The 14,926-nt window shown below is 36.2% G+C and overlaps 1 protein-coding gene and 1 non-coding gene across 3 annotated transcripts in view; both read right to left on the bottom strand.

Annotated features, from left to right (window-relative positions):
* Positions 1-14,572, bottom strand: part of LOC111509416 (long-chain-fatty-acid--CoA ligase 6) — a 132,984-nt gene extending 118,412 nt beyond the window's left edge. Inside the window, exon 1 of one of the 2 annotated variants that reach the window (XM_074171384.1) lies at positions 14,248-14,572. In XM_074171384.1, the coding sequence (XP_074027485.1) occupies positions 14,248-14,326 (79 nt within the window). In that variant the 5' untranslated portion in view covers positions 14,327-14,572. Of the gene's footprint in view, positions 1-9,885; positions 10,008-14,247 lie in introns of those variants that run through there. The other variant, XM_074171386.1, reaches the window with a different exon arrangement.
* Positions 13,185-13,258, bottom strand: TRNAN-GUU (transfer RNA asparagine (anticodon GUU)). Its single transcript has one exon. It is a non-coding gene; the product is annotated as a tRNA-Asn (tRNA).
* Positions 14,573-14,926: the final 354 nt, after the last annotated feature.

Consider the following 14,926-nt stretch of genomic DNA (forward strand, 5'->3'; position numbering starts at 1 on the left):
ACTGCTTCAGAACCCCGTTTTCTAAGGTAAGGGAGTTCCATTGGGCCCGGTAGGAATCAACCGCTGCGCTGGCGAATAACCAGCTTCCTCCTGCCACGATGGTCTTTGATTAATTTTCCTTCGTCCGATGACTAAACCAGATTCGTTACAATACTTTGGTATGAACGTGACCCAATTTTTATGCTGACGGAGTTAATCGACTTCTGTTATGTTGGCAAAAGTGTACTGATTCAAAAGGATCAAATCAAATAAGTATGCACTGATATAACAGACTCATGAAAACGAACAATAATTATAAAACAACCTAATAACTGCATTTAACACTGACTCAATGAAGTAGGGGTTCTGTAGGGCTGCAGTTCCGGGCCCCAGACAGCCCCAGAAAAACCAATCACCTCATATTCAATACATATAAAATATGTTGAGTTTTCAATAAAATTTTTATATTTAATGATAAGTTTCCTTTTATTGCTGGTTTTCCTCTATACCCAAGTGGACTACCGCTTATTTCTGAATGATTTTCAGCACTTACTATTTTTGTAGTTCAACAATGGTATAACATCGCCGCTGTCTGTGAGAGTGTGCAGGAGAATTCCGGCCTTTTGCAGGCGACAACTTGGCTAATTTTGCGTCGTGACTTGGGCCAGCATCCGTACAAAATTCACTGACCCAGGAACTGAAGGTAAACGATCATAAACAACGACGTGTGTTTTCTGAATTGAGCAGTAGGCGATTGACCCTAATTTCCATAGAAAAATCATCTTCAGCGATGAGGCCCATTCCTGGATGAATGAATACTGTCAACAGTATATGTTTATCGCACACTAAACACTGAGCATCTGTCCGACGAGAGAGGAGGAGCCTGCTTTCCGCTGACGTATGCGTGAGAGGAAGGGAAGCCAGACATACTGGCGCTGTAACGCGTTAGGTAACGAAGCGGTTTGTCCTCCCATAAGAAGTTATCACTACAATAAATTATTATTATATTACCGAAAAACATTAATATTTTTATTTGTGTGTAATTTCATTTATTTATTTATTTTTTTATGTACGGTGGTATTTCTGGGATTGAGTGGAAGAGAAACAAAGTAGCACTTCTTAAAAAAAAAGCGATTTATTTCCAACAGGAGTACCCAATTATAGGAAATGCTATTATTACAGAGTATGTATGATATAAATATTGAAAATAATGAAATATAGAACTGTATAAAAGTAAATGTTAAAACAAAGTATATATAAAATATTCGTATACGTAAAATTTCAAAAGAGGAATCAAAAATTGAGTACATAACACAAAAAGTTACAAATCATGCAATGTGGCAGTACTGACACAAATGTTTTTTAAAATATTATTAAAAGTGATTGTGGATACATGATACCAAGGCGTTCAGAGAGTCGAAATGAATATCGCAATATTCATATGTTTTATTGAAGCTACTGCACATAAAATTCAATGGTGATCGTAGCATAACATTTGTGCGTGATGCTTCACAATAGAATCTCAGATTGTATCGACCTTCACTTCTTGGTACTGAGAAATTGATCTCGGGTAAAAGAACCGTACTGTCAATATTGTTGTTAAGTAATTTATGCAGGAATTTTATACAAATTTTATACAAAGGTCCAAGATTAGAACCTTGTGGTACCCCAGATGTAACTACGTACTGAGCCAATTTGAAAGATTCATATTCGACGAATTGTTTTCTATTGACTAGATATGTTTCAATTAGAGTAAGCACTTGGTTAGAGCGTCCCAATTTTGTCAATTTGCTGATAAGAACATGGTTTGATCGAAGGCTTTCTGAAAGTCTAAATAAAAAACATCGACTTGTTTTTGCTTGTCCAGGTACGTACAGAGGTATTGATTCAAACATGCAAGATTTGTCATACATGATCTTTGTTGTTCGAAACCATGCTGAGTAAGAGAAATAACTTTTTGAATATGGGAGTACATAACATTTTGCACACAATTCTCGAAGAGTTTAGAAAAGTTACATAAAATTGAAATTGCCCTGTAGTTTTTTTGCTATTGAGATACATTTTCGCCCTTAATTTTCCGTATTCAGTTTATAATTCAATACGTCATGGTTTTCGAACAAGTATAGAAAATGAGTGAATAGGACAATTTTCATTGTTATCATTATTACCAAATCCCTAGCCAAGTTAGCAAAGGAACAAGCAATCTGGGACAGGCGGTATGATTTCAGAAAAAGTATACAAGTTCCCATTCAACTTGAATAGAATAATACCCCAGACACTCCATTGTTTGAATGGCCTGATGATTCATTATCTTTCCCGTTCTTCCGCGTACTAAACTCCATTGAAAACTCAGTACCGGCACGACATTGTGACCTCCTTCCAGCTAACGGGCACTAACCCAACAAGGCCAATCAAGGTAAGAGCCGAAAAAATAAAACTTGCGGGTAATTATTATTAGCTAACGAGTCCGGAGCAACCGGACACGAATTTGAACTCTCGACTTCGTTCGGTGTTGATTCATATGTACACGAGTGGATCAATTTTGGGAATGGTTGAACATGTACAGTGCATTTCTTTAATGTCTCCTCCCCTTTTATTTTTGAACGTGTCAACTCAAAAAATTGAAATTTGGGATAATGAAATTAAGGCATGAATTGAAATTGACAGATGTCCAAGATGGCGACTGGGCGCGAAAAAATTTAAATGAAAAGGGGGTCCTAAGACACATCTTTTTGAAGCTCCTGAAAAATGCTTCACAACCCTCGAATATAATGTCAATATCTTCAACTACTACAAAACGGCGAAACTTTTAATAATTGGTTGAATACATTGACATTTAACTACATAATATGAGGTTATGAGCTTGAGGTCAGTTCAGACGAAAGTCGAAAGCGCTTTGCAAGAATTTTAAAATATTATACACTTTAATACAAAACCTCTTCGATTCATTAGTTCAGAAGATGCTCGAAATGGTTGCCTTGATCTTTTTGACATATGAACAGCCTATCGGATATTTCACGCCGAACATTTTCGAATACAGTAACGTCAATATTCTACAAATATTTATTAGTCTCAGCCGTATATCCAATTGTGAAGTAGATGCAGTTTCCTGCACTTTTTGCTTCGAATAGCCCCATAAAAAAAGTCCAAATGTGTCAAAACTGGCGAGCGCGCTGGCCATTCTGTAGGACCTCGACGGCCAATCCAACGACCGGAACAATATCCATATCGAATTCATTAGGATTCGCTTCGACGATTTCAGTGATGAGAGGGTCAACAGTAGTTTCCAGCATATTCAAATACAGTTTCCCTGTTAAATTTTGATCAATAAATAGAGGTCCTACAATATGTTTTACCAATATTCCTGCCCAAACGTTAATTTTTTCTGGATATTGGGTATGTGTTTCCGGAAAAACGTGAGAGTTGGTGTCACTCCGATAACGGTAATTTTGTCTGTGAACATGCCGTTCGATCAGGGTCATCTTCAGTTAATTGGTGTACCATTTTAATTTTGTATAGATAATACCTATTCCTCTTCAAAAGACTCCACACAGTAGAAGGAGACACTTCACAAACATTCGCGACGGAATAAGTAGACTATTCAGGATTTACTATCATCTCACCAATTATTTGCATTTGCTATTCTTCCGGAATAGACGGATGACCTGGAGGCTTTTTGTTGAGTACACTACCGGTATTTCATACAGATAGGTCGATTTGGAAAACGCTCACTGAAAATCCTTCGGTCTCGTGAAAGTTACGCGTCGCACCGTAAATGAAAATCGTTTCAATTTTTCCTTCCAATGGACGAGGATTGACCATTTTAGGGATTGTTGAATTGGTATCTTTCTACTAGTAAAACCAAAAACTAAATGAAAATACTCTAACTGAACAATGATGTTCATTGTCGTACTGACATTTTTTGACGTTTTTATAAACAAAAAATAACTTAACGAACCTCGGATTGTTGGAATGGCAGATAAAAAGGAATATTTCTAGAAATATCGATGTGTTTGTCTTCAGGAAATTATTAAAAGTTCCGCCATTTTGTAGTAGGTGAAGATATTGACTTCATATTCTAGGGTTGTGAAGTATTCGTCAGGAGCTTCAAAATGATGTGTCACAAGAACCCCCCTTTTTTTTAATTTTTTTTCCCAGATGGCACCCAGTCGCCATCTTGGAAGTTTCATCTGTCAATTTCACTTCAAAATAATGTATTCATGCATTAATTTCATCATCCCAAATTTCTATTTTTTGAGTCGATCCGTTCAAAAAAAAAGGGGGGGGGACATTGAAGACATGAACTGTAGAACACTGAATTATACAAAAAATACTCTGTGAAGGATTTTTTTTGAAATGAATTCCTTTATTCCTTTCATTGAAAGATTCCCCCATTTCTATGTAGGTACAAAGATGGATATTAGAAAGCGAAAACCTTTCTTTCCCAGAAAATCGAAGTTTTAACAATGACAGTGACGTCGCTACCATTGAGAATTGCCCCTCTCGAACCACGTTCTGAAATTCATATGATTTTTGTAAAACAGATAAAAGTACATCAATGAATATACGACATAACTATTCAATTAGTACTGCTCAATCGAATACGTTTTCAACAAAATTCCGAATATAGTCTTTGTTTCCGGTGTTGACATCACGACATCATTTTACTCCTTTTTGATAAAACTACTGTCGAAAAAATTGTAAAAATATAAAACGCGGCACTATCATACATGTAGTTTTCACCTATGCGGTTATCCCAATTTCATTCGTCTCTCGCTTTCTGTAGATCTGAAAAAATAGTAGTTGCCTTGGAGATTTCCCAATAAGATTATATTTTTCAACGAGCAAGAAATGTGGCCATTACTAGTGAGAATGAAGTTGGCCATTCATGTGAGTAATGAAGATTTCACGTGAGAAGAATACTATTTTTTTCTACGGATGCTATACAATGTGCCACTGCGTGAGAAATATCTGCCATTACAGTGATAAATCATTTCTCAATGTTATCACGATAACCCAAGTCAGTCATGAATTGTTACATGTCAGATTGATATGACACGTTCTCCAGGTTGACAACGCTACGCCGACGATTCGCGTGCAATATCCAAGTAGCCCATTGTCGGCGTTTCCATAACAACAAAACCGAAGCACTGCATAAGTATTGCTGTCAACTTACCCAACGAAAAAAGTTTTATTAGTGATTGTTATAATATAAACAGTTCAGATTTATTAAATACTGAATATAATGGAATACGAAGATTTAGAGTTGGAAAATACACCTCCAGAAATTGTTCAGAAAGCAATAGATGTTTGCAATAATTTGCTACCAAGCACATCGAGAGAAAAATATGAAATCGCTTACTGAAACTTTATGGACTGGAAAATGAAAGCCAAGGTAGATTCTTGTTCCGAAAATTCCTTGTTAGTTTATTTTGAAGAGTTGTCAAGAAGATTGAAATCATCAACATTATGGTCTCAGTACTCGATGCTGAGGAGTACCTTAATTATTAAAAACTGTGCTGATATATAGAAATACGTAAAACTACGTGCTTTTTTAAAACGCAAATCTGAAAAATATGCTCCAAAACAGTCAAAAACATCGACTTCTGAAGAAATTCAACAATTTTCAAAAGATGGACCTGATGAAAAGTATTTGCTGATAAAAATATGAATCGAAATTTTTCAAATTGTTATCGGAAAATGAATGTTTGGTTTTGATTTCAGGCTGCTTTAGCTATTGGCCTTACAGGGGCATGCTGTTCGAAAATTAAAAATTGATGACATGGAAGATAATTGTTCAAATATAACTGTTAATTACTATTTTAAATAAAATATAAAAATGAGTTGATGATATACAAGTATTATTATACAGTGTCACACATAAAGTCCGCATCAAATGGGATTTTTTTTTGTTCATCTCTTCAAGCAACTTTTGATATCTCCATTAGGTTGTGCTTTAAAAATGATGCCAAATGACATGCATATGACCGATCAAGTGATTTTTCTTCCCTGTTAAATTTGACATTTTTTCCAAAAAATGTTCAGAAAAGCAGTTATTGCTCGAAATTTCGAAAATCGGTAAAGAGAAAAGATGATTGTTTTTTTTTTCATTTTTTACCCATATACCAATTTTTAGCTCTCTAGTACAAGTTTAGTTTTTTTACAGTTTTTCGAAAATTTGACATTTGCCGATTTCTCAAATTTAGCCAAACCTCAACAAAGTTAGTGCTTTATGCCTAACTTATCTTTCCAACGCATTTTTATTACCAATGGCAATTCTAAATACAACTTATTTCGCAAAAATTTAAAACACCAGAAAAAATTATGCCAAAAATGATGATTAATTCTACTTTTTGCGAAATAGCTTGATACATAAGCATAATTAATATCAATGAAAAGTAAATAATTTATTCTTTACTGCACTTTTCAAACAGTTAAACTTTGATTTACTAATTACGAAAAATTACAACGCAATTAAACTAAGGGAAGGAATTATACGAAAGTAATTTCACATTTACTAAATATCTTTTATGAGGTATGAATGAACAAAATTACTTCAGAAATCAATTTAGATTTTGTTGCCTAGAAAACTAAACCGTAAAAAATGCTAACAAACATCTGTTAAAATAAAGTTATAATTTAAATTAAAAACACTAAATCAAATCGAAACATATGCCTAAACAATGTAAATACCAATAGAAATACAAAATAAAAAGTCACTTTTCGGTGTGCCTTCCACCACGTTCAATGCAATCAATTGTCCTTTTCAAAACATCTTTAACTGCATTCTTTATACTACGGGGTTTCGTGCTTACAACACATTCTCAAATAACTGCCTCTAAATGGTTTATATCTCGAAAAGGTCTTTGCTTATACACCTTTTGTTTTAAGTAACCCCACAAGAAGAAATCTAGTGGGGTTATATCGGGAGATCTAGGCGGCCAAAAGTGTTCCATATTGCGACTGATTACTTTGCCCCTAAATATTTCCAAAAGACGCTCTTTAACCACCCTTGTAGTATGAATAGGTGCACCATCACACTGATACCACACAAAATTTCTTACTTGTAGGCGTATATTATCCAAAACTTCAGATAGTTCGGTATTCACAAAGTGTAGGTAGTCCGCAGAATTTAAATTATGTCTAAAAAAGTATGGTCCTATAATTTGATCGTTTATTATGCCACACCATACTCGACATTCGATTACGAAATGTGGGTTTTTTTGCCCACCACCTGCAGTTTTCCGAGCTCACAACGCCATTTGAAGAGAAGGTCGCTTCATCTGTCCATAAAATTTGATAAGGAAAATGATAATTTTCTTCTTTTTCCCCTTGAAACCAAAAAGAAAAATACAAGCGCATATCGAAGTCCTTTTCTTTTAATGTATTGATAAATTTCGGTTTACAAGGCGTAAATTTATTTTTGTGTCAAATACGTCGTACACTCTCTCGGTTAACATCTGTTTTACCTTCAATATCTTAAATACTTGTTTTTTATGTTCTACGACATCCAAACATATTTCAAATTCCACTTCTTCAGTATGTCTAGAAGGCTGATGTGCTTTTCTAAAATTACTCTCAACCGAGCCAGTAGATTTAAACTTAGCTATTATCCTACTAACTGTTGACTGATGAATATTTCTTGCAGGATGTCTGGCATTGAAAATATCAGCTACTTGTCGGTGACCGGTATTCTCGCCGCATATTAAAACGATTTCAATTTTCTCTTGAAGATTCAGCATTTTTAACAACACACTAGACAACGAATAAACTATTTTAAATCTAAAACTGATAAACACTATTTTGAGTTATTCAACAAATGTCATATGACAATAAAATATTTTGCTTATTCAGTTCAGTTCAATTGTTTCCACAGTACCCTTAGTTTAATTTCGTTGTAATTTTTCGTAATTAGTAAATCAAAGTTTAACTGTTTGAAAAGTGCAGTAAAGAATAAGTGCAGTAAAGAATAAATTATTGACTTTTCATTGATATTGTTTTTTAATTATGCTTATGTATCAAGCTATTTCGCAAAAAGTAGAAATAAAGTGAAATATTTATCTGTTTTTAAAAACTGTATCAACTTTGCATCATTTTTGGCATAATGTTTTCTGGTGTTTTAAATTTTTGCGAAATAAGTTGTATTTAGAATTGCAATTGGTAATAAAAATGCGTTGGAAAGATAAGTTAGGCATAAAGCACTAACTTTGTTGAGGTTTGGCTAAATTTGAGAAATCGGCAAATGTCAAATTTTCGAAAAACTGTAAAAAAACTAAATTTGTACTAGAGAGCTAAAAATTGGTATATGGGTAAAAAATGAAAAAACAATCATCTTTTCTCTTTACCGATTTTCAAAATTTCGAGCAATATCTGCTTTTCTGAACATTTTTTGGAAAAAATGTCAAATTGGACAGTGAAGAAAAATCACTTGATCGGTCATATGCATGTCATTTGGCATAATTTTTAAAGCACAACCTAATGGAAATATCAAAAGTTGCTTGAAGAGATGAACAAAAAAAATCCCATTTCATGCGGACTTTATATGTGACACTGTATATGTATTTCAATTTTCAATACTTGAAAACAACGCAACCTTAGAAAAAGTACAGTGAACAATGCATGAGAAAGTGACATATTTCTCACTCGCTTGATTTGCAACAAACTTCTGCGCTCGTGAGAAATATGTCGCTTTTCTCACTTGTTGTACGATATACTATTTTTCTATTTTATCATGAATATTTTAAAATAAGATTAAGGTGTCAATAATAACCCGAAGAGAATAAGTAAGTTAATTTAATTCAGTTATGAGACAAAATACATAGTCGTCTATGACAAAAGGATAAAAAATAAAATAAAAATAAATGAATAAAGATACATGAAATGCAGAAATTATACAATTCTAATTAAAGTTACGGCTACCTAAGCAAGCTTGTATTGTATCCAGCAAACTAAATAGTATATTTTTTCCTGTATAACCAAACATAGTGAACAGACTGAAGAAAGGAAGAGATAATAAGAAGAAGATAGAGGACGAGAAAGAGAGAGAGAGAGAAAGATCTGTCTGTGATGCGCTCTGAAAGACACCTATAATAATATATATTTCTTATTCAAGTATCAGAAGAAGCATATCATAATAATTGTCAACAAATTTTTTCAACTCTATTTTGAATTTGGGTTTGTTTCTCATGCCTTTCGATAATTCAGGTAGAGTGTTGTAAAGTTTGGGTCCCAGATGGGTTATAAATTTTTGATTATGCGTGAGTCTGCATCGTGGAACATTCATGGTCTTAACTGAACTGTTACGAGTATTGAAAGCATGATGTACAAATTTGATTAAAGAATTAGCAGTGCTTAAAAAACTCTGAAAAATGTAAGTTGTTCTAACACCGAATAACCCAGTTTCAACATACAACGACTGGGTAGCATACCTCCAATCTTTTTTCATCAAGATTCTTATTTATGAATTTTGAATCACTTTTAAGTTAATTAGCGATGTCTTGAAGGTACCTCCCCATACTATTATACAGTAACGTATTATGGAGTTAGCCAAGGCATCATAATCGGTATTCAAAATTATTTCATATTTTTGTTATTTTATTTAAATTCCAATAATTCGATAATTGAATGTTTTAAAAAATAAAAAAATTAGTAATCGTCGAAAGCTTTGGGGTTTTGTAGTAAGATTTTTCAACACATTTTTCGTTGTATGTCATTGTAGCACTATTTTGATATTACTCGAATAAAATGCTTCGGAACAATTGATAAATTCAGTGAAAAAACTTCTTCATAGAAACTAGTGGAATTATTTAACAAAATATCACTCCCACAAATAACAGTTTATGGGGCGTAATATATTAACATCGGAGATAATATGTTAAAAACAAAGTAAATATTTGAAAAACTTACGTATCATGATGAGTGTCGAGAAAAGTAGTTTTTACTAACGAAGACTCGTTCTTGCACGAGCGACAACAAGAAAATAAAACTACTATCATAATATTTATGTACAAATCCATCATCATTATCTTAGAACCAGAATGACAAAGGTTACCGAACACATTTCAGCCTAATGTTTGTTATGAACAGGCATTCAGAACTCAAGATCATTTTTCTGCCTATGCATATTTTCGTAACATTCATTCGAATATACGAGGTCTGTTCTAAAAGTAAGGTGAATTTTCATTTTTTTAATATTTATTTATTCATCAATTTCCCCGTTGGTTGGGCTTACTATCGGGCGCGTCCCCAGGTGGTGAATAGGGGAACGGCCAGGGGACTAGAGGCCCTGTCCGGGAAGCCAATGTGGCCTTAGGGACGGGGTCGCCGGACTCCTGGTCAGTGGCAGAAATAAGTAGGGTGAGGGGAACTAAAACTCCCCAAAAGCCTTTGCAAAACAAGCCACCGTGGACCAACCTACCCAAGCTGAGGTGTAAGGAATCATGCCGACAGCTAAATGGCCGAAGGGTGATATGCGGTTACGAGCGATCCCCTTGGGGAACTGGACGAAACCTCATTATAATCAGCCTACCTCTGGTAATGGGGGGCTCTGTCAGAAGTGACCAACTCTTCCCTTGCTACTCGTGGGAACACACATGAATGAAACAAACACAAAAACCAAACACCAATCCCTAGGCTGGATAGAAGTGCTCACCTCAATATAAGGCGGTGGCCAGGTAGCCGTTCGGAATGAGGCTGGACATAGCAGATTACCTCGTGATGTAAAACAAAGGCCAAGGCCTAAGCACATTTGTGGCGCCGAGGCCAAAAGGAGAAAAATAGCGAAGGAGGCAGGAGTGGCAGCAACTATAAGTGCACCCACTCCACCTCCAACATCAAAGCCACTTCCTTCGGCAGGTGCCAAGAGCTCCACCTTGAATGATGGCAAAGAACCGGCTGCCCCTGCAGGAAAGCTCCCTCACTTGTACCTCCACGGAGGCAACCCCAAGAAGGTTGTCGCTACACCTTCCAAAACCTTCGCGGAGGCCACTGTGAGACACCTCAAGGTTGCCAAAGAGAGTGTGTGTTCGGCTAGTCTTGGCCTACAGCTGTCAATATAAAGGAGATGTCTTCTAGTAACTTGTCCACCTTCCTGGAAAGGACAGGATGGACGATGACCTAGGAGGACAACTCTTCGGGAGTATGTACAATAGGTCACATATGTCCTAAGTGCTATGGGTCTACACTCAACCTTCCTACTCTACAGATACAGATTCATCAATTTCTATTGATGTAGATATAATACACTTGTATCAGTGTTTTCTCCAATCCTCGCAGCTGTTTTGATATGCACTTTCCGGTATGTCCTTGAGCTCTATCAGCGATCCGGTTTTCATCTCCCCAATCGTCGCAAAACGCCGTTCTTTCATGAATCTCTTCAATCTTGGTAACAGAAAAAAGTCACACGGGGCCAAATCTGGTGAAAAGGTGGCTGATGCATGATCACCAAATAATTACGAACGTGCAATGACGAGTAAACAGGTGCATTATCATGATGCAAAATCCATGAATTGTTTTTCCACCATACCGGATATTTTCCGTGGGTTGGGCTACCTATCGGGCACGTCCCCAGGTGGCAGATAGGGGAACGGCCTGTCCGGGAAGCCAATATGGCCAATATGGGTTATATGCGATTACTAACGATCCCCTTGGGGTAACGGACGAAACCTCATTGTAATGCGGGGCTCTTCCAGAGTGACCAACTCTTCCCCTGCTACTCGTGGAAACACACATGAATGAAACAAAAACAGACACTGAAAAAACAAAAACCAATCCCGAGGCTGGACTGAAAAGCTCACCTCAATCTATGGCGGTGGCTGGGGATGAACAGAAATGTCCACCCCAATCTACCGCTTGGAATGAGGCTGGACATAGTAGATCGCCTCGTGATGTAATACAAAGACCAAGGCGTAAGCACATTTGCAGCACAGAGGCCAAAAGGAGAAAGATAGCGAAGGAGGCAGGAGTGGCAGTAACTATAAGTGCACCCTCCTGCTCCCCCACTCCACCTCCAACAGCAAGGGCACTTCCGGCGGCGGGCGCCAAGAGCTCCGCCTTGAATAAAGGCAAAGAACCGGCTGCCCCTGCAGGAAAGCTCCCTCACTTGTGCACCTCCACGGAGGGAATCCCAAGAAGGTTGAAGAAGCCGCGCAACGACAGTAATATCGTTGCACCTTCCAAAACCTTCGCGGAGGCCACCGTGAGACACCTCAAGGTTGCCAAAGACAGTATGTGTTCGACGAGTCTTGGCCTACAGCTTCCAATATAAAGGAGATGACTCCTAGTGACCCTCCTGGAAAGGACAGGATGAACGATGACCTAGGAGGACAACTCCTCGGGAGTATGTACAATGGGTCACATGTGGCCTAAGTGCTATGGGTCGACACTCGCCCTTCCTACTCTACAGATACAGATTCATCAATTGTACCAGTTTTTTCTCCAATCCTCGCAGCAGTTTTGATATGCACTTTTCGGTATGTCCTTGAGCTCTCTCAGTGATTCGGTTTTCATCTCCTCAATCGTCGCAAAATGCCGTTTTTTTCCTGGGTCTCTTCAATCTTGGTAACAAAAAATCAGGTGAATACGGTGGCTGATGCATGATCACAGTGTTGATTTTGTCCAAATAATTACCAACAAGCAATGACGAGTAACGAGTAACTTAATATTTTTACTACAAATTGACTATCATCAAGTTTCTAACCATAAATGTATTGTCAGCAGAATCAAACAAAAGATCGATCCAGGCAAGGAAATAACTTATCTCGTTCCATGGAAGGGATTTTTGAATTTCATTATAAATCGAAACATTATTTTCAACCCTTCGTTGTCAGTTTCAAGTAATTCCAGATTTTGGTCGGAAACTTTTTTAGTGCCCGTCGTTATGCTGACAGAAAATTGCTTCTTCTTGATATCGATTTGCCAGCACAGTCACCGAACTTGAATCCATAATAATGAACAGTTTCTTCCTTTCTTTGAAAGATTCCCTTATTTTTTGTATAAAGATGAAGAAATAGAAAACCAAAACCTTTATTTCCCAAGTTTCTCTGCGATTATAAAGAAAATGATTCTGTAATCCTCATATGAATAAAAAAACACATTTGAAGAATAATCATTAACCACTTTTATCATGTCTAAATATTATATGATGGATTAAACCGTTCCTTTTCAAAATTCACTTCAGATTTCATCAAATAAATTTCAAAAAAAACCGCCCCCGGGTGGGCTCGAACCACCAACCTTTCGGTTAACAGCCGAACGCGCTAGCCGATTGCGCCACGGAGGCTTGATAAATGCGTTAAGATTTTACAATAGTAACGTAATGAATAAAATATGTAAACTCATCACATTTGTTGAAAACAGTCAGTACGCTGGTATATTTTCAAATTGTTATCTAGACAAAATAGTTGAGGTATCGAGAAAAAATTAGTGATCTTCATAATAAAGACAGAATATAGAAAAAAAAAATAAAATCGGAAAGAACATAATCATTTCAAAAAAAAATTGAAATATCTAGAAACAGTTTGAAATATCGATAAAAAAGACATCTCAAGAAAACATATTCAAGATATAGAGATAAAAGTCGACTCAAATTAAAAAATAAGAGTGTGGCCTTTCCACAACTCCATATAAAAATCTAAAAACTCGACTCGACATCATTCGAGAAAACAACAAAAAAATAGTTTACCTACCAATGGAATCTTATATTCATGGCTTCAGTACTTATTGACCAATTGTTGTACCTCCACCTTTATCTGTTCTGTTATGTTTTTCCGGTAACCATGTGACGGCCCTTTACTAACGACAACCCTCAAAGAAACAACCCGCTAAGGAATAGGTACGGAAATATCACCTTGATATGCGGCCAATCAGTAAATTATGTTCTGTTAAGATAGCGAACTTTCATGTTACGTTGGTCATTCACGAATTAGCGAAAACTCTTGCATAACCCTGTCCCTATCCCCTCTTAAAGTTATCACTGTTTCCTATACCTACTTACCTGGAGCCTGACCTGTACACTGGAGTAACCCCTCGATGACAATAACAAATAACTTTTTTAAGCTGTAAGTGTAACACGATCCGTTTATTTGTACAAAATAGAAACATTTTTGCCAAACAGATCTATAGTACCTACATTTGGTTGTTCGTACTCGTACTAAGAATGTCCAATTTGACAGCTCATCTTTTCGTCAATTATCAACAACCTGAGCTCCAACCAAAAATCTAGGTATTGCTAGGTAAAAACATTAAAAAACAGGAAAAAAATTTACTCACTCATGTTGCTAAAATCCATTTCCTGAACCATCTGGAGGGACAGCCTAGTTGCATTATAAATCATGCCAAACGCGAACATTTTCCTAGTTATACCTATTCCTACAAAAATTATTCAGGCACTTGATATTGGCATATGTAATAAAGATCACTTGTTATCAGTGTATAACCGAAACTAGTCTCATTGCTGCTTCTCAATTCAATATTCACACATCCTCGGATATTAGAAAAATAAATACGCTTTATTATCACATAAAATGTTGGGGAAATTTATTTCATAACCTAAACCGGCCTAAACAACGTAAATAAGTCACAGTCCGCATTGTCAGCAAAACAGACGAATAGCAAACACGTTTTTGCACCTTTTACGGCTACCCCAACTCCCGAGTGGATGTAGGACAATTCAGCCCTTGTGAACAGTGTTGTGAAATCGTTCGAAAATGTGCTGAGTTACTTAACATCTCGGTACATGAATTCTTTTCAAAGTTATTCGGAAAAGTGAACTCTCGTTTTAAGAAAAACAATCATTTGTCATACCTACAACAAATCTAGGTATATAAAATTTCTTCAAATATAATTCTAGAAGTGCGATGACGACCCTATCGATATTTGTCAATCATTTATTTTTCAAATATAGATTTGAGGTAAACAGGGTGAGTCACAAGTTATAGATAAAAAGAAA

The sequence above is a fragment of the Leptinotarsa decemlineata genome, unplaced genomic scaffold, assembly GCF_025532065.1.
Source record: "Leptinotarsa decemlineata unplaced genomic scaffold, Ldec_3_MD MMD2_tig00000010_RagTag_RagTag, whole genome shotgun sequence".
Lineage (NCBI taxonomy): Eukaryota > Metazoa > Arthropoda > Insecta > Coleoptera > Chrysomelidae > Leptinotarsa > Leptinotarsa decemlineata.